Source organism: Notolabrus celidotus, chromosome 13 (assembly GCF_009762535.1).
Source record: "Notolabrus celidotus isolate fNotCel1 chromosome 13, fNotCel1.pri, whole genome shotgun sequence".
Lineage (NCBI taxonomy): Eukaryota > Metazoa > Chordata > Actinopteri > Labriformes > Labridae > Notolabrus > Notolabrus celidotus.
In genome coordinates, this window is record NC_048284.1 from 20,045,886 (window position 1) to 20,065,071 (window position 19,186).

Consider the following 19,186-nt stretch of genomic DNA (forward strand, 5'->3'; position numbering starts at 1 on the left):
CAGAGAAACAGGATAAGAGGTGAAGAATTCACCCACTTCAGGAGCTATAACTTAGTTGTGGTTTACGCTATAAGAACATAAGCTGCAAATTCATGTGACTTGAGAGACAGGGTAGCGTCAACTTTATTAACGCTTTAATGCAATAGAAAATGTTTTAACAAGATCTACAACTGTAGCAATCTCACAAAACGTTAAGAGTTGCAGAGGCAACTTCACTTAATACCAAATAGCTTTGCTAAAAATTTGATCACACCTGAAGTCCTATGATTTACCTTAAACACTTGTACTTGATGGAAATGATTTGAATGAGTAAATCGATCGTAAACTGATGGGTTTTTTTCTTCTGTCCACTATCAAGGTCTAGCCAGGAGACATTAGCATGGCTTGGCATATAGATTGATAGAAGTACTAACAGCTGGCTCCTTCCAAAGGGAACAAAATCTATCTACCATGCCATCAAATTTCTTTTTAACCTGATTTGTCTTCTTTGTTAAATCAGAACTTGAACTGAAGTGTAAACATTAATATGTAGTCTCAGCAAAGGGTATATACTGGAACTTTACTTCAAAAGACACAAGTAAGCTGCTTTGCTGCGTCTGTTTTTCAAGACTTAATAAAGATCTGATTTATTTGCCTCGAGCACAAGTCATCCTTATTTGGAAAAACTAACATTGCTCTGTTGAAAATCTATGACTCTTAATAAAACAGTCGGATTTTTTTGTAAAATTTGCCACCAAATATAAACTTCTCTAGTCACAATCCTCTGATTTTTTCACCACTTTCTTTTGCAAAATGGTACACCAGCGCAATTTCAATGCATGATGCTATACATTGCTTGGTTAGCATGGGTTGTACACAAGCGGCAACCTCCGGTCTAAAAATATGAGTCCAATGCGGAAGTGCTAAAAACTGCAGTTCATAGAGGATCCACTTGAGGCTGGCTACGGAAGTACCGGAAACCACATACAAACCAATTCAAAAAAGCCGATCTTTACAGCAGAAATAAACATGTTTACAGCCTGGTATAAAGGACGAGTTTAGTCTGGATAGGTCATTTCTCGATCGGCACACACTGTACTGGGGGTAAAACATTTTCTAACGCAGCAATTTCAAAGATATTGAGATTACGAGTCTTCCAATGAGAGACACAGCTGACTTGATTGACAGGCTAGAACACTGTAGCTGTTGGCTAGGAGGCTCAAAGCCCGCCTCTTTACGTCACACTGGCTCCACAGCAGCAATATGGCTGCCTATGCCGATTGGCCTCAAAACAGCGCTTCAGAAACAGATGGGTGACGTCATGGATCCTACGTCCATATTTTATACAGTCTGTGGTTGTACACTCCTTTTTTTAACTATGTATTATGTGATTTGTTTATTCATTCATTCAGAGTCCACTACTTAGGGTAATATAATTCTCACTCATAATTCTGATAGCACTACAACATGGCAAATCTCCTATTTAGTTCAGAGAGTAGTGGACACAGCCATAGTTTCACACACAACAAGAGTGGTGCCAACCTGCTTATCTATCTCTCGACAAAGAAAAAGAAAATAAGGCAAATAGGCACACTCCCTGTCAGCTTTGTGTGTATGAAAATGCAGTGTCTGTGCATAAGCTCACTAAGGTCACAGGGTGAGTAATACTGCTCAAACAAGACTGGTACTAATAAAAAAATATGGTGTTATCTCCTTTATATTCAAGCAAATGCAGTGTGCTGCAACGTCAAGCCTTTACAGCTGGGGATTGGGAAAAATAATAACACAAAAAAACAGACAAAATAAAAATATATATAATAAAAAACAGTTTTGAATTTAAGCTTACATTTCTTTAATAAGTAGAGTGCACTCTTCGGAGGTAACGCTTTATAATAATAATAAATTATACAAATATGAACAGCTTAAGTGTCTACAATGCATGGGAAAAATTAGCCCACACTCACCAGAGGAATATTAAACACTGAAGTCATGGTCGTGTTATGGCATTGATGTATTGATTTCATATGGTGGAATTAATTTAAAATTGCAGTATTAAACTCAACAAGACAATGGAGCCATACTGTAGCTGCAAAATAATTTTGAGATATTAATCTGTCTGGTGATAAATGGGGCCTTTAGCTCACACACAATTACTATTGGAAAATACTGTGTGGTTATTTCTATAGTGTGTGCGTGTTTTTGTGTTATTCCATGTATGTGTGCCTTACTAAGAACCATTTGTGACCGTTAATCTCCTTCCTTCCTTTACCTTGTCTATCGTGTTTCTCTTTACCTCCCCCTTGCTCACAAACACACACACAGCCACACACAAACAAATACACTCAGTCCATAATTTCCAGTGTGTGAGTCGAGGATCATGCACTTGCACTCTCAGGTCTTTGTCTCTGACTGTGGGCTAGTGCCGCTTCAATGAACCACATCTGTTTTCCTCCTGCCTCCATCTCCACCTCTTCCTCTCCCTCTGTCTTCGCCCTCCTTGCGCTCTCTCTCTCTCTCTCTCTCTCTCTCTCTCTCTCTCTCTCTCTCTCTCTCTCTCTCTCTCGTGCTCTCAATTTCCCCTCAATTTCCCACTCCTCTATTTTCCTTTGTGCTTGAGTCCCAGGAGATGGAGGGATGGAGGGGAAAAGACAGCTGAAAATTGTATTTCCTTTAATGGTCTGATGGTTAGGGAGGGCGGGGTAATGCTACCTTTGAATCTCACCTGAAGCAACATTTAAGAGTAGTTTAACAAAACAGACAATTTGGCAAGTCATGTGGGTTTAAAGAAAACAAAATACCTTACAACCTTTGCCATTTAAGAAATAGTTGTGCAATAATAATTCATCTACATTCGGCTCACATGACCTGAACATTTATTTTAAATATATGCTGTTGATACTGTTTTCTAGGATATACAGCACATACAGTATGTTCAGTCCATTATGTAGACTTGAGATGTTGGGATACCATTTTTAACTTACTGATACCTAGAATTGAATCATGTTGAAATGTTAACACCCAGTTCTAAAACATTGCCATTATCTGCCTGCGGTACTGATAGAGATACTGGTATAAGTATCGGAGGCAGATAGTGATACCAGAATGAAACTCTGCTTCTACACTCCATCTGGACTACATATTCCCAACTTGACAAACATTGTTCCCAAGCTAATTAAAGAACTGCAGGCTTTAAAGTAACAACGCTCTAGGCAAGTTTGAAGGACTGACACAATTTATTTCTCTACATTTTGACCCACATATTCTGAATGGATGGATGGACGGATGAAAAAGGGGCATAAGGGGGGGAGTGCTAGATTTTTCTTCACGAGTGCACCAGCATCTGCTCCTGAGGCACAAGTACTTTATAACAAATGCCTCGTGCATAGTCTAACACCTTTAAACGTACTATGGTATTGGCTCCTGCAGTCAGGTAGAGCAGCAGATAGACAGACAGAGAGTGTATAAGAAAAGTCAGGTTGACATTCAGACAAATAACAAGAGTCAGTTTGATATTCAGTTCGCTCAGCAGGCAGTCAGAAAGGGCCAGTGAGATCAGCCCATCGTTAAACTAAAGGGCACAAAATTGGGGAGGGGACAATATTAGCTTTATTCTCTCTAAAGTCAATTTTTCACTCTATTTAACTGAACCTTTATCTGTGGCTTCATCCCCCCTTTTTTTTTATCATTTTCTCTTTCTCTCTGCTGTCTCTCTATGTCACTCTCCCTGCGTTATTTCAAACCAATACCATCAGTCACGGTGCATCTCCCTGAGTTGTTTTGCTGTGATTTCCCATGGGTGTTAGATGAGGCCTTAACCTATAATGCTTGAAGCACTTCTCTCCTATCAAAATGGTTGGGGTGTTGGGAGAGTTGTTTTTGTGTGTGATTGTGTGTTGGAAGGGTGGGAAAAGATGGAGTCTGCTCCTGATCCTAAACCTGACCGTACCCACTTAAAACTCATTACCATCTATAAGCAAATGCCTCAACATAACCATTTTAACCCCTTTGAGCTTTCAGATTGGTGGGGTAATTATAGCCCTACTACCCTTGTTTCCCAGATGGGATCCACAATTATATGAAGGAGGGGGGTTGCTTATTCAAGCTCTCTATGGGTTAATTGGTTTTCTGAAAACCTAGCAGCCACACCTGAAGCAAAAGGTCAGAACTGTAGTAAATTATAGCTTATTTTGTTTGATGAAAGACTAATGAAACAGAAGAATATCAGCTAACACGCCTTAAGACTGCTGTGATCAATAGCTTTATATCAAAACTAAAGCAACTGAAAAGGTCTGCCAAGGAAGTTTTCACTTCCAGTTGTCAGTTTTAACTCAGTTTTTGTTTTTCAAACCAACAGAATGCTGCCTGCACAGTAATAAGTTATACAATACTTAACAATTTCAGTAAACATATTTGAGCATTTAGCTGCCAAACAGCCATATTTAACTTTGGAGTTGGGGGAGACCAAAACAGAGCTAATAGGGCTTTGAATATTTAATACTGGTTGTCTAGGAATCATAGACTATAAAACATGGATGGTTGCCATATTGAAAACATAGGCTGTTTTCGAAACGCCTGCTACATACTACCTACTACTACCTACAAGCTGATAGCGAAACTGCTTCTTTAGCATTCACCAATGATTTAAAAAGTTAGGAAGGGGTTTATAAGGAATATAATAATTTTCACAGCACCTAAAAACTGAGTTCCCCCCGTCAAAAAAAGAAGAGAAAAGAAAAAACGGAACAAGCGCTGTGCATTGTGGGAAACAGTACTCGAGGGAGACTGGTCCCATGCATACTGAGACATGTTCCCTGAATCAGTAGACATCCTGGGAGCTTTGGCATACTGCAGATTTTGCTCTTGTTCACATAGTACTTACTACATACTGAATTTTGGCCAAATCAGCACGTACTGCTAGTATAGTAGGCGGTTTTGATAACAGCCAGAGACTGACTTAATCAAACTTTCAGACAACCTAAACATAGGAAAGTGGTGGACTTGAAGCAGGCCTTAAGCCTTCTTCCAAACAGCTAAGACACACCCACCTGTCAGTCAAATCAGCCGATCCCCTAAGTATGAAAATATATGTAGAACTCTCCGGTAATGTTAAAATACATCATCCTATTTATATTATGTTCTAGATCTTTTATTAGGTCAGTTTTATTAATAGTGGTTTCCTTCAACCCAACTTATTTGAATGTTTAATAATGGCTATCATTTGTTCACCTTTCTTTTCTATCAGATCTGTCCAATTAGAAAAACCCACTTGCAGCTTTCCTTTCTTTCCAGGCACAGCAGCATTTCCCACCCCGCCTCTTGCCTCTGATTTTCTGACAGTATTCATCATCAAAACAGTTGCTGAAGATGCCCAACGACACAACTTTCATTTTGAAATGCATCACTCCATAGCGTTTTGAAACGAGCAAAAACTAAGATAGTGCAGAAAGACGTTGGCAACAACCAACTGTACATCACTTTTAAAATAGAAGTATGAGAAGGTTCACATTCAACATGAGACATCACATCTATATCATTAACAGGAGGAATGCACTGCTGCATCTGCTGAATATACAAGGTAGATCAAAAATATACTTGGGTGGCCCACCAAGGTGTTGTCTGTGTGTGGAAAACAGTATAGATAAATGAGCTACATAGACCAAAAACATTTTTCGAACCATGCTGTAAACATGTTTATTTCTCTTGTAAAGTTGGGTATTTTAACATTGAACCTAATGGGGACTCTCTTGACTACTCGAGGAACGGCTTTTCCACCTCCAGACTAGCTTTATTTTTCAACACCGGAGGTTGCAGCCAAGCGGCCTAAAATATGAGTCCAATAGTGCTAAAAACTGCAGTTCATTGAGGTTCTGCTTGAGGCTGGCTCCGGAAGTACAGGAAACCATATACACACCAATTCAAAAAAGCCGATCTTTACAGCAGAAATAATCATGTTTACAGCCTGCTACAAAAGATGAGTGTAGTCTGGATAGCTCATTTCTCGATCGGCACACACTGTAGTGGGGTGAATTTTTTCTAACACGGCAATTTCAAAGATATTGAGATTAAGAGTCTTCCAATGAGAGGCACAGCTGACTTGATTGACAGGCGGGAACACTGTAGCTGTTGGCTAGGAGGCTCAAAGCCCGCCTCTTTATGTCACGATCACTCGGCAGCAGCAATATGGCTGCCGACAACGATTGGCCTCAAAACAGTGCTTCAGAAACAGATGGGTGACGTCACGGATACTACGTCCATATTTTATACAGTCTATGGTTGCAGCTTGCTTGGAACACATATCCAAATCAAGCAGTCTACTGTAATTACCAAGACCTACATTAACATGTATATGTGTTCAAGCTGAGACTGTCAGCACTACTATCAAGGTAAGTAACTGTTTTGTGGTTGAGTTGCAAAAAAGAAGGCTGACAAGGTACAAAACATTTGAAGTCAAATTATTATACAGTTAGCAACTAATGACTGTGACAAAAATAAAGAAACAAAATGATAGAAAAAGAAAACGCAAGTAAAACATGGAGTAATCTGTTACATTAACTTTGATTATCTGTCCATGCTGCGGTAGTTCAATGAATTGAGTATTCCAATGTGGCCATGTTCCCAGAATTCCACATTTAGCTTATTGTCAGTGGATGTGATGGCCAAAACTCATTGAATATGATCCAAGCTGTAAGTTGCTGGAAAAGTCCTTCAGTCTGGAGCTTAAGAGAATTGCATCACTACATAGCCTAAGGAAGCTCAGTTGACCAGTACTTTGAGAAAAACACACCACAGTCAAGGAGATTAGGAAATCTGCTACAAAAAAAGGCTTAAAAATTACACCAGCAGCCATCTTATCTAAAACAAGTTTTACTGCTGTGAGCAACTCAGGAAAATCAATTATGTATATTGTATGGTACCACACCATACAGCCAATCTGTGTTCAATTAGCTTTTTATGTTTTAACAAGTTAAATCAACACTTGTCATTGCACATGAACACATACAGTAACAATGAATAATCAAAGTGTATCACTAGTTATAACAGCTCCAGGCTTGAATGATAAAGTTGGCTGCTGGGAACGTCCCACTAGAGACGTGTTGGTGAAAAAAAGGCAATTTCATGCCGTGATTTCAACAAATGCATCCCATTGATCAAACACAGTCAGAGCTGATGCATTAATTCAGTGAATCAGGGTGGATGTTTTAACTAGAACACCGATGATTAAATATGTGGGATCCTCTCATTCATCGTTTCAATCGGCGGTGCAGAATGAATACTAAGGGGAGTAAAGTTAAGTGACTATTAGTATTCAAACCGACACCAGCAATCTGTATTTTATACCTAAAATGGGGATGGATCGGGTGGCTTTCTGTTTGATTGCCTGTCATATTTCAGCAACAATTTTTCCTGAAGTAAAAAGCTCACCTAGCAGCTGATGCTGATATGAAATACACATTTTTAATTTTCTTCCTGTTTGTCGAGGGATCCTGTTTTCCTTTAGCTTTTGTTACTCTCACTTTCAGTCTTTCTGCTTGTTTGTACTTCATCCTTTTTCCCCTCATGTTCCATCTTCTTTCTTTCCTCTCATGAAAGGGACACTGAGTCACATGAGGCTCCATCCCATAACTCGTCATCTTCTATATATCTCCTGTCATACCTTCTTCTATCTGAACCTCTTTGTCTCTGTTTGCTCTTTATTCCTGCTATGGCTACCCCCAATCCTTCAGTGTTCCTTAGCTTCTGTTTCTCCCCCTTTCTCGTCTCTGTCATTCACTTTTATCTCTCGTCTTACCACTTTCCCTGAGGTCACTCGTCCTTCTCTCTGTCACTGAAGCATTGTGTGTTTGCAGACTGAAATTAGACGCCTGGATGGATGTGGGATTCAAAATGCCACAGTTCTGAAACTATTTTGACTTTCTTCACACACACTTACACTTTCTTCTGCCTGATAAAATGAATGACAGGTTCTCCAACTTCGGGTGGAGCAGACACAAAAAAATAAACATACTGCACACACTTGGGCACACTCTTTATGCACGCTCTCACACACACAGTATGCAAAAAAGCATGGGATAACCCTCCCACGTCCCACACATCAACCTACCTACTCAATGAATGACTGACAGCTCAGCGTGGTTCATGTGTGTGTATCTATGTGTCTGTATCTGTGTGTCATCTGACACCCACAGGGTGACTGCATCTTTTATATGACACAGTGGACTACTGACAGTGAGCTGTCGGAGAGTGTGTGTGTGTGTGTGTGTGTGTGTGTGTTTGCAGCATGGTGACAGTGCTCTCTCCACAGGCTCCTCTCCAAATCTGTCAGGGACGCCACATCAGAAAAATCTTTTTAAAGATGAATTTGGTGGCATTGCTGCTGTATCAGATAGTGCAGTGGTGAGTGACAGAGAGGATGGGAGTGTGGCAGACTGAAATGTGGTATGAATCTCGGGTTTAAACTCAAATTACCGTCGGACAGGATGTACACCTTATCTATGCCTCCGGGGCTGCACAGGGGCCATGTGGAAGGCAAAGATACACATTAGATAGAAAGTCCAATCAAATACAAACGTTTTTGGAAGCAGATGTGTTGCAACAGGACTGTTCAAGGGAAGAATCCATCAGTTGATTGCAGTGTTGTAATACTGGGGTCTCAGCATGGATGACTCAGACTTGGACTCAGACTTGAGCACTGACTGATTTCAGACTCTGAAGATGGAGAGAAGTCCTGCTGATCTATTAATAAAGAATGTTTCAATGTTTTGTGTTTGTTTTTGGTTGTTTTGTATCAGATCCTGATAATATATTTAGTTTGGAGCCAGGTCTGGCATATGTGTCTGCCAGCACGGGCGTTCACGTAAAGTTTTGTTCAGCAGCAGTTCCAGAATGCCTACAGAAAAAGTGCTACGTATTGAGAGTTTTGCTTTCCAAGATTTTACAGCAAATGCGAGCAAGAGCAATATGCAATATGTTCAATTTATGAAACAAAAACCACAGAGGAGAAGACGGGGAGAAGCTCAGACTTTAACGGCCACGAGCAATCAGTAACATTTGTATCCAAAGTGACCGAACCACTGGGTCCAAGATGTTTGGCTAGTTTAACTTCTGACTAATGGCGGGTGGGTTGGTGGTATTTTGAGTTTATTGGAGACCTGCAGTGATTCCAACGTAGTAAATCAGTGAGTCAAGGGGAGGCGTAATATGCATTTAGACACAACAGTGGTCATCCTTCTACTGATCTTTGATAATGATAATGGGGACTCAACTCAGACTCAGGTTAAGGGGATTAGATTCGGACTCACACTCAGGTAATAGGGACTTGCCCCAGCCTCATCCTATAAGTAAGGATTGACTCGAAATCAGACTAGACAGGTAAAGGGGACTCAACTGTAAGGAATCAGGAAGTGTAGACTTGACTTGGGCTGGGACTTGAGTGCTGGGGAGCTTAGACTTAACTTTGAGTAGAGGTTTGGTGACTGGTTATTTCAACTGGTTATTTGAAATCAAATTGCTGATCAATATTTTCTTTTTGTCTCTTTAAGCTAAACATGCTCTGATTATCCTCTAATATGAATTAAAAAAGAATCTTCCATGCACAAAAAAAACTTAAGGTTACCATCTAGGCCGTCATACCTGAGGGTAAAGGGTATACTATGGGGCGTTGTTTGTAAAGTTGTGCACAATGAAAATAACAGCAACAATTCTCCACCTTTAGCTCAAAAACGTCATAACAATGTAGACAGAATTTTTAAAAGTCACTTTTTTCACATTTAGCGGAATATTTGTGATCTTTTAATTTTGTTGTGAAAAATATATTAAGTTAAAATCATTGTTAAATCCAAATGTTAAATATAGATCTAAATGATAAATCTAAATCTAAATGTTCAACGATAAATCTAAATTTTAAATATAAATATAAATGTTAAATAAAATATAAATATTAAATATAAATATAAATGTTAAATATAAATGTTAAATATAAATGTTAAATGTTGCGTCTGCGATCGTAAATATTTAGCTGATATGCAAATTCACACTGCCGCATATCAGCTAAATATTTATGATTGTGGAGAAACATTTAACATTTAGATTTATATTTCACATTTAGATTTATTGTTGAACATTTATATTTATATTTAACATGTATATTTATATTTAGCATTTGAATTTAACAATGATTTTAACTTAATACATTTTTCACAACAAAACTAAATGTGAAGAAGATCAAATATTCCTCTAAATGTGACAAAAAAAGTGACTTTTGAAAATTCTACATTTTTATAACGTTTTGGAGCTAAATGTTGAGAAATGTTTCCGGGTATTTTCAGTGTGTCATCTTTACAAACGTCGCCCCATAGTATACTGCCTGTCTAAAAAAAAAAAAACACTCACTCAAATAGGAATAGATTCACCAAAGGCTTTACTGTGCTGAGCACTTGAAACATGGCAGAAAGGAAGTGGAAATCAATTCAGTTGGAGGCAGTTTTATGAAAAAGCTCAAGAGTGAAGGTCCAATCCTAGTTGGTTCCACCTTTTCTTACATCTGTCCATCTGCTGTGTGAAGTAAAGCAGATTTTGTGATTGGTGTTTTTTGAAAAGTTGCAACAATTCTCACACTGGGTCATGCTGAGAAAGATTTTGGGGATGGGAAGATGGATAATGTTAGACCATACAACAAAATAAGCAGCTGTCAAGTGAGCACTTCCTTACAGAACTTCTATGAATCTCAAAGTTGCTGTGGATTTGGGCTGAAATCAATCCATAATGAATTTCAGACTATCTTCTTTGAAAACTCCCAAGCTTACTGGGGTATGGTGTCCACATTGAGTTCTGCCATTGATATACTGCTTCCACTATTCATGCACCAAATTGCACCTGTCAAATGTTCACTGTTAAAGGGTAGACAGAATCTCTACTCAAGTTTAATACTGTTTCCATGGTTGAGACCACACAAAGAGAAATACGTTATTTCCAAATCTAGCTACAACCCTACTGTGCCCATGAGACAAAATCAGTGACTCATCAGACACACAAATATGCCTCATATGTCGTGTTGACTCTCATGCTAACGATATCTCATCCAAGCCACTTAACAATGATCTCAGTCATGATCTGTCGGTTCCTCTGACGTGCATCCATCTGGTTGCCGGATGACGTTGGGACTCCAGACTGAGCCGACAAACTCTGACGCGTCCTTTTCTTGCTCTCTTTCCCATCTTTCCACTCACTGTCTGGGTTTTTTTTTTATATGAAGGTGAAACGTCACAGGGGTTTGGCAAATTCCACACCTTTCAGACCAAATCTTCCTGACTTTCATTCACTGAAACACAGGGAGTATTTGTAGTCAATGTGCTGTATATTTAATAGTCTGTGAGGATTGTTCTGTTCACTTAAAATGACAGATTGCATCCTCTCCATGAAGGGATTTGCTGTTTTTGTGTGTGATATTTTCTGTTCTCCAGTACAACAACCAAATGAAGGGAAATTTCACGTCTTTTTTCAAAGCAGACAGACCAGACTCTAAGTATTCACTTAACTCCCTGACAGTCTGATCAGTCTTGTAATAAAGATTCACTGCCTGGCACTGGAGAGGCCCATATCGGGTTTATTTGTGGAAAAAAAAAGGGGTGTTGGCACTGGAAAATTACATCAAAGCTAACAGCATGAATTCAAGAGCCACTGATAACACAGCATAAATCAAAGCCAGGCTGATTCTCCAACTCTTTCATACACAGAAAGATGTCAGATCTCTGTAATGAAGAAAAATGGAGTCTGTCACAAACACTTTTGTCCTGTGACCCAGAAGTAATGGCCTGAGTGTGTAAAGTAATGTGTTAAATTGGCACTCAGTACTGAGCAATACATAAAGGCCTGCACTGTGAATTGCTATTGACCATAAATAGCAAAGGGCCTCTTGACAGGCGCATATTTCCTCAAGTCTTGACATTGAAAATGTAGAGGAGGAGGATGGTGAGTGAAAAGGAGGAGAGAAGGTGAAAAGGAGCATGGGACGGATTGACGTGGTACTTTGGCAGAACAACATGAAAAGACTTGATTATAGGCTGAGTGGAGGTAGAGGAGGGATGAATTAGATGGAGACGAAGCATGTGAGGCGCAGGAGGAGGGAGAATCAGAGACCGCGAAAGAAGGGAAGCTGAAAGCAGCAGAGAGGGAGATTAAGAGATTTTCATTTACATCACAGTATTCTCGAAGCACAGAGCACACCATCATTACCCTTATCAAACACCAACGCGTTATTCTGATCCAGTTCGCTCAGTGAGGGGTATGTGCAGCATAAAGAGGCAAGGCTAAGCAGAAAAAGTATGTCACTGTGGCATATACTCATCTTGCTCTTTGATCTCTGTCTTTGCCATGTATTTTTGATCTTTAGTGACCTTAATCTAAACCTGTAGTTGATATGTTTGGCAGTCTGTAATGATATTAAATCTTAAATACTAAATTACTCTTGGCTTTTTCTTCTGTCGGTGGAATGGATCTGATCTTTTTTTTACTATAAACTTTTCTGATAGTTTCAGCAAAAGAAAAATAAAGACTTTAATGAGTAATGTTAATTTGGATGTGAAAAGTTTGAATTAAAAATATTGGTCTCGTATAATCCTTTGTTCAGTATTTGCTAGAATGCATAACAGTTTAGCTTGAGACTGAAAGCTAAGATGCTTTAAAGTATTAGTGCAATAACTTCTACGTAGGTAGTCATTTCTGTTACAAAGCCTAATTTAGTTTGAACAGAAATTTAAACTCAAAGGATCCCAGAGTGTGCTACTTGACAATGTCACACTAGTTTGCCAAGCATGGCTACCATTAGCAGAGCTAGCACCACCAGTTTTCAGTCCTCCTTGCAAGTTAACATCCAAATGCTTATGCTTGTCATGCATTGATCCGTTTGAATAGTTCAGTCAGACAACTCACGTTTACTTAAGATAAAGTTTATTGCAGCATACAGTATTGTGTTTGGCATATGGGCTCCGAACCTCATTACTCGTAGATTATTTAAATGCAGACATTTAGGATTAATGAGATAGGACTAAAGGCTGATTTATACTTCTGCGTTGAATCAACGGCGTACCCTACACCGGGGGTCCGCGTAGCTCCCGTACCTACGCCGTGGCCTACGCACGTAGCTGACGTGCACCTCCTCCAAAATGTAACTCCCCGTAGAGCCGACGCGGACCGCAAGCTCTGTGATTGGTCCGCTCGGCGGCTTTGTCTTTCCCGCATTTACAACACTTCCGGGATCCCGGACATCGGCCGCACATCGGCCGTGTATTTCATCTCCTCCTCTCTATTCTTCATGTAATCATGTCTGTATGATAAACAGCAACATGCATCAGCTGTAGATTAACTTAACACGCTCTGAATCTCTGTGGAAAAGTAAACAGAGATCGTAGCGGGACCAGAAGCAGGCGGCCGGCTATCAGAGAGACCGCACTGCCCTCAAGCGTTTCGGCGGAGAATTGCTGCGCGACACGGACACACCGACGCACAAGTATGTGGGGCTCATGTCCGCGTCAGCCCCTGCTGCGTAGGGGAGACGCAGAAGTATAAATCAGCCTTAAGCCCCGCTCGGAGCCCACAGGTGGATGCCGGGGAGAGGGTGGGTACGAAGTTTGCACACAGCACTGAGCAGGACAGCAGGAGCACTTTCAAAGCAGAGGCAGAGACAGGGAGACTTACAACTTAAATAGACCGCCGAATGAGAGGATGTTGAGATCAGCTGATAGGGAGGATGATGACGTGTCAGTATGAATGAGCGCAGCTCGAGTTGTCTCCCTGAACTAGCTTACAGGCGGCGCTCCATTTATGTGCTAGTTTAACCAGATTCAACTAACACACAACTTTATCTCCATTATCTAGATTAAAATGCTGCCTAGCTGCACTGTGCTGTAAGATGCCATCAGACATCTGCTTGTTTACATCCAGTGAGCAGAGCATTAAGGCAATAGCCTTTAACCAGGACTACTGCCCTGACTAGGCGGGTGGCCGCGCTACAGCTTAGACACGGCATAACCAGCATTTTGGGCCAACAGTGATGAAAATATTTTTAATACCTTAATCTAACTTGTAACTCTGGTGCTGCCTAGCAAGGGTGAAGACATTTGATTGCTCAACTAAACACGCAAAGCCCTGGTCATTTTCTATAGCTAACATCTAGATGGCAATATTGTGGAATAAAAGGCTACACATTAATGTTTTACATTTTGTCTGCAAGCACAAAAGCCAGCTGGCTAAAAGTGAACAACTTGGTGCCGTATGCAAACTGTTAGCTGATATTAGCTTATGAGGATTAGGAAAAGTTGTTGGCTGATTTATAACAGTAGATAATTATAGTATTTTTTTTGTAGATAATTATGGTTCTTTGTTTTTTATTGTTAGGTATTAAAATGCAAGGAAATTCACTGCTTATTAGCTCTACCTTATTCATAGCTAGAGCAGCTTATAAAACTTTGAAAAGAAGACAATAATATACACATGCATGTGGATTGCTCAATAAAACCTGTTCATTAAAATGTCATTAATTTCAGATTAAAGCAAAAACATCAATTTCTTCTTTCTTATGAAGAGGATGCCAAGAAAGTTTGCATTATTTGTGTTGCCCTTTAACACAACTAATACACAGTATCTGGTTTCATCATTTTAATGGAAGTTGTCTTTGTTCTGAACTCCATGTCTGGAACCGCACACATAGCCACACTTGTTTTACATATGGTCTAGTGTAATAATAGTCCTCAGGTCAGTAAACAAGCCCTGGAAGAGAAGGTGATGGATTCATATCTCACATAACAGCTGGTGGATGTGGGCACAGGGGGGAAGCGGCTCCACTCTCCCTCAGTAACTGGGTCAAGGTTGATGTGGCCTTGAGCGAGACGCACGCAAACTGTGCTGGTCCTACAAACAAGCTGTTCAGCATCTGGTTCCAGTGTGCTGCCTCTGATTGGTCAGCAGGTAATTGATAAATGTGTCTGTAATTAAGGGGCTGCTTCACCCTCGTTATAAACCAGCTGTGGTGATTTTGGTCAAGAGAGCTAATGCTTTCTAATAAAATGAAGAGAAATATTAAACCAATAAAAATGTATGATAGATTATAAATAATCTTCAGTCTTCAAGCATGCCCTTTGGCCTACCAAAACAGCAGACAGGCTAGAATTTTTTTGTTTGATACAAACAAAATCCAAACAGCAGTTCCCTGTTCTCCGAGCGGCACAAGTTGCAACTGTTAAAACAAGGCCTTGGGGACAGTGAGAGGTGTACATATCATTAAAACCAGAGATCAATGGCGCTGCAGGTTTCCCAGCAGAAGGTTTTGAGGGATTTAATACCACTGTTGACTCTCTGTGAAACTTCTGGCTGCAGTTGGAAGGCAAAACATAACAAGGCTCACAGTGTGTGTGTGTGTGTGTGTGTGTGTGTGTGTGTGTGTGTGTGTGTGTGTGTGTGTGTGTGTGTGTGTGTGTGTGTGTGTGTGTGTGTGTGTGTGTGTGTGTGTGTGTGTGTAGGAAGAGCAGACAGACTGAGGACGGGCGTATGGACCAATGAGTGAACAAGCAGAAGCTAAACAAGCAGTGGAAGATGTGGCAATTGCATTTAAATCAAACTAGCAGTGTTTGTGGTGAGAAGCTATTAGTCCCAGGATTAGGAAAGATGAAATGTCATGCTTAACTTACAGTTGTTTGTGATTTATTAAACTGGTAGTAGATATGTTTCCCAACACTCAAATAAATGAGTGTTTTAGAGCAAATTGTGTTGGGTTTTCATCATCACACCATGGAGTGTAATCAGCCATAATCAACCCTCCCATCAACTGATTTCTGTTTATAGAAACACTGATTGGCTCTAATTAATATAGTCCAAGTCGGTAATCAGTATTTGAAATCAACTAATTTGTACTGCTGAGAGGTCGAACCTTTGTAAAGTGAGTCAGAAAATACGTGATCAGCCTCAACTAATGTCTCGTTTCTTTTTTCTGGGTATTAGCAATACAAGCATTATATTATAACACTTTCATTTTACCAAGGTAAACACAAATTGTTTTGATAGAATCATGTTTGAACAAAGCCACTAAATGTGACCCGTGTGAATCAGAAAAAAGGACGCTTTTACACTCTATTCAGTTATTGAAAAGAGTACATAAATGAATCCGAGCTGCATATATAATATTTACTTCCCTCAAGTGCAGCTGTGTCAGTAAGCAGACTGTGGAAGTATCAAAGAACCTGACAGGGTCTCGCCCTCTGTGATTATAGCAGCTGAACTTACACTAAAATCACTCTTAAATTATGTGACCCTTCCTGTCAGAAGAGACAAAGAGAAAGCCGTTTCAGCAGTTTCAGCACTTGCGGTCAAAGCAGCGACATAAATCCTCAGCCTTTTGTCATACAGGATGGTTTGCCTGTGAAACCACACTGTCGTAGATTAATGCAACAGAGGGGGGTTTCTTTGTCTTTGGTGAGGAGAAACACTGGCTTGCAGAGAGAATATCAAAAAGATGACTGTCTTGATTCAGAGAGCAGAGGTCTGTAGGTAAGACAGTAGTGTCGCTGAGTTCAGATGAAAATAAATCTTTAGTCACATAGTTTTCTGCAGAGTGAAAGTATCCACAGGTGTGTGCCAGTTTATAGATGGTTCTTTAAAGAATCTCTTAATTTGACAAATTGTAGCAGGTAAAAGCTTGGCTCTTAAAACTGTTGGCTAACTGTCACAATTCGCCAAATGGTGAACCATACTTGAGTCCAATCTATTTAATGTGTAACCAGGTGATCAGGTTAAGCTTGTAGCAGGCGTTACTGGGAACAAATCCATTCATAGAAACAAACAAGACAAGATGTATGCATCTACAGTATCTCACAAAAGTGAGTACACCCCTCACATTTCTTCTAAAGATGATGCACAAGAAAGCCCTCAAAAAAATTGCTAAAGACAGCAGACTAAGCACATGGATTACTGGAACCATGTCTTGTGGTCTGATAAAACCAAGATAAACTTATTTGGTTCAGATGGTGTAAAGCGTGTGTGGTGGCAACCAGGTGAGGAGCACAAAGACAAGTGTGTCTTGCCTACAGTCAAGCATGGTGGTGGGAGTGTCATGGTCTGGGTCTGCATGAGTGCTGCCGGCACTTGGGAGCTACAGTTCTTTGAGGGAACCATGAATGCCAACATGTACTGTGACATACTGAAGCAGAGCATGATCCCCCTCCCTTCAAAAACTGGGCCACAGGGCAGCATTGCAAGATGATAACGACCCCAAACACACCTCCAAGACGACCACTGCCTTGCTAAAGAAGCTGAGGGTGAAGGTGATGGAGTGGCCAAGCATGTCTCCAGACCTAAACCCTATTGAGCATCTGTGGGGCATCCTCAAACGGAAGGTGGAGGAGCGCAAGGTCTTTCACATCCACCAGCTCCATGATGTCGTCATGGAGAAGTGGAAGAGGATTCCAGTGGCAACTTGTGAAGCTCTGGTGAACTCCATGCCCAAGAGGGTTAAGGCAGTGCTGGAAAATAATGGTGGCCACACAAAATATTGACACTTTGGGGCCAATTTGGACATTTTCACAAAGGGGTGTACTCACTTTTGTTGCTGGTTGTTAAGATATTAATGGCTGTGTGTTGAGTTACTTTGAGGGGAAAGTAAATTTACACTGTTAAACAGCACTCAAAAGCTACTGGTTTCTACCACTGACTGTATATAAACATGAACAACACACCTCAATCTTCTCCCACTGTAAGACATGAAGCCAAAGAATACTGCAGGAGCTACACTTGCACACAGATTACCACAGTAAGAACTGATCTGTTGATATGTAGAAGCAGGCTTTATGGTGGGCAGCCACTCACCAGGGTCAGTTCTACACGTTTTGGCTTCACTTTCTGGAAGCTATTCTGTTATCCATTTTTATACAGTCTAGGACTTCTATCAAAGATATTATTTTTAAAAACCAATCCAAACCAAACATGTTGCTCAGAAAGAGGTTCAAAAGAAGCTGTAGAGCTGGGTCATGCAGTCAGTAGACAGTTGATACACATGTGGGTATAAGCCAGATCTCTCACAGGCAGCTGTTGAAGATAGCTGTTTGCAAAATCCTGAGTAGTTTGATCTCAAATTAATCACATGAGCAAGAAAATGTATTCCTTTTGCTGTAAGAGCAAAGGCTAACAAAGTAGGTCATTGTAGTTTTTTTTGTTGCAAATAAAAAGTTGTAATATCATTGCTCTGTGCCCAAAAATGAGCATATCTCTCATGTCTTGTCTTTTTCTAAATATGATGAACGCTTTCTTTAGGTATTATTGACATTACCTTTGGTCTTAAATTGCAAAGACTGGAAATGAGGCATCTGAAAACACCATAAAATGGCATCATAATGAGCTGACATATCAGTAAAGGCCCTGGCAGACTGTTTAGTATGTTTGCTTTAACAACAATTTAGACCACTGCCAGTCCCATCCTTGCATCTGACACTTACAATGCAATTTTAAGTGTGCTCATAGAGATTCATGGTACACTTCAGAAATCCTGAATGTAGCAATGCTGTAATACTAAGGGCTTACTGTTTTAACTCTAAAGTAAAACAAAAAAACTTGACAAGAAAGCAGAAACATCCAATTTGCAGGTTTCTTACCCTGGACAGATCTCCAACCTCCAGATAGAAACAGATGATGAAAACATTCCAGGTCATCCACACCACCAGCCAGGCTGCGTACTGCAGAGAAAACAGGTAGAGGAGCGAGGAAAGTGAGAGGCAGACGAGATCTGACAGGTCTTTGCAGGAGAAATTAAAAAGGCATGTTCATGTGTTGCATTCGGAGGAGTCAGGTAGTGAGGACAGGCAGAGGGAGGCTTCACTTTTGATGTTGCTGAGATGCTGAGATACAAAAACAACAGCAGAGAGAGCAACCAATCACCTGGATCAAACCAGACAGGGAGCGAAAATAGATAGCAGGGCTCTGTGCATGTGTGTGTGTGTGTATGCGTGTGTGTGAGTGTGTGTGTGTGTATACGAGGCAGGAAATCGTAATGAATGATGCAAGTAAAGCAGAATGTACGAGCTTAGATCAAACTTTCATTATGTGAATCTTCACACTTAATTACCTCAGTGTGCGTGTGTGTGTTGGTGTGTGTGTGTGTGTGTGTGTGTGTGTGTGAGAGAGAGAGAGAGAGAGAGAGAGAGGGTGTGTGTGTGAGAGAGAGAGGGAG

At 40.4% G+C, this 19,186-nt stretch overlaps 1 protein-coding gene across 2 annotated transcripts in view; it reads right to left on the reverse strand.

Moving 5' to 3' along the window:
• nkain2 (sodium/potassium transporting ATPase interacting 2) overlaps positions 1 to 19,186 on the reverse strand; it is a 117,329-nt gene that overhangs the window by 38,039 nt on the left and 60,104 nt on the right. For both annotated transcript variants that reach the window (XM_034698863.1, XM_034698864.1), the window contains exon 3: positions 18,612 to 18,692. In XM_034698863.1, coding sequence (XP_034554754.1) covers positions 18,612 to 18,692 — 81 coding nt within the window. The remainder of the gene's footprint in view (positions 1 to 18,611; positions 18,693 to 19,186) is intronic.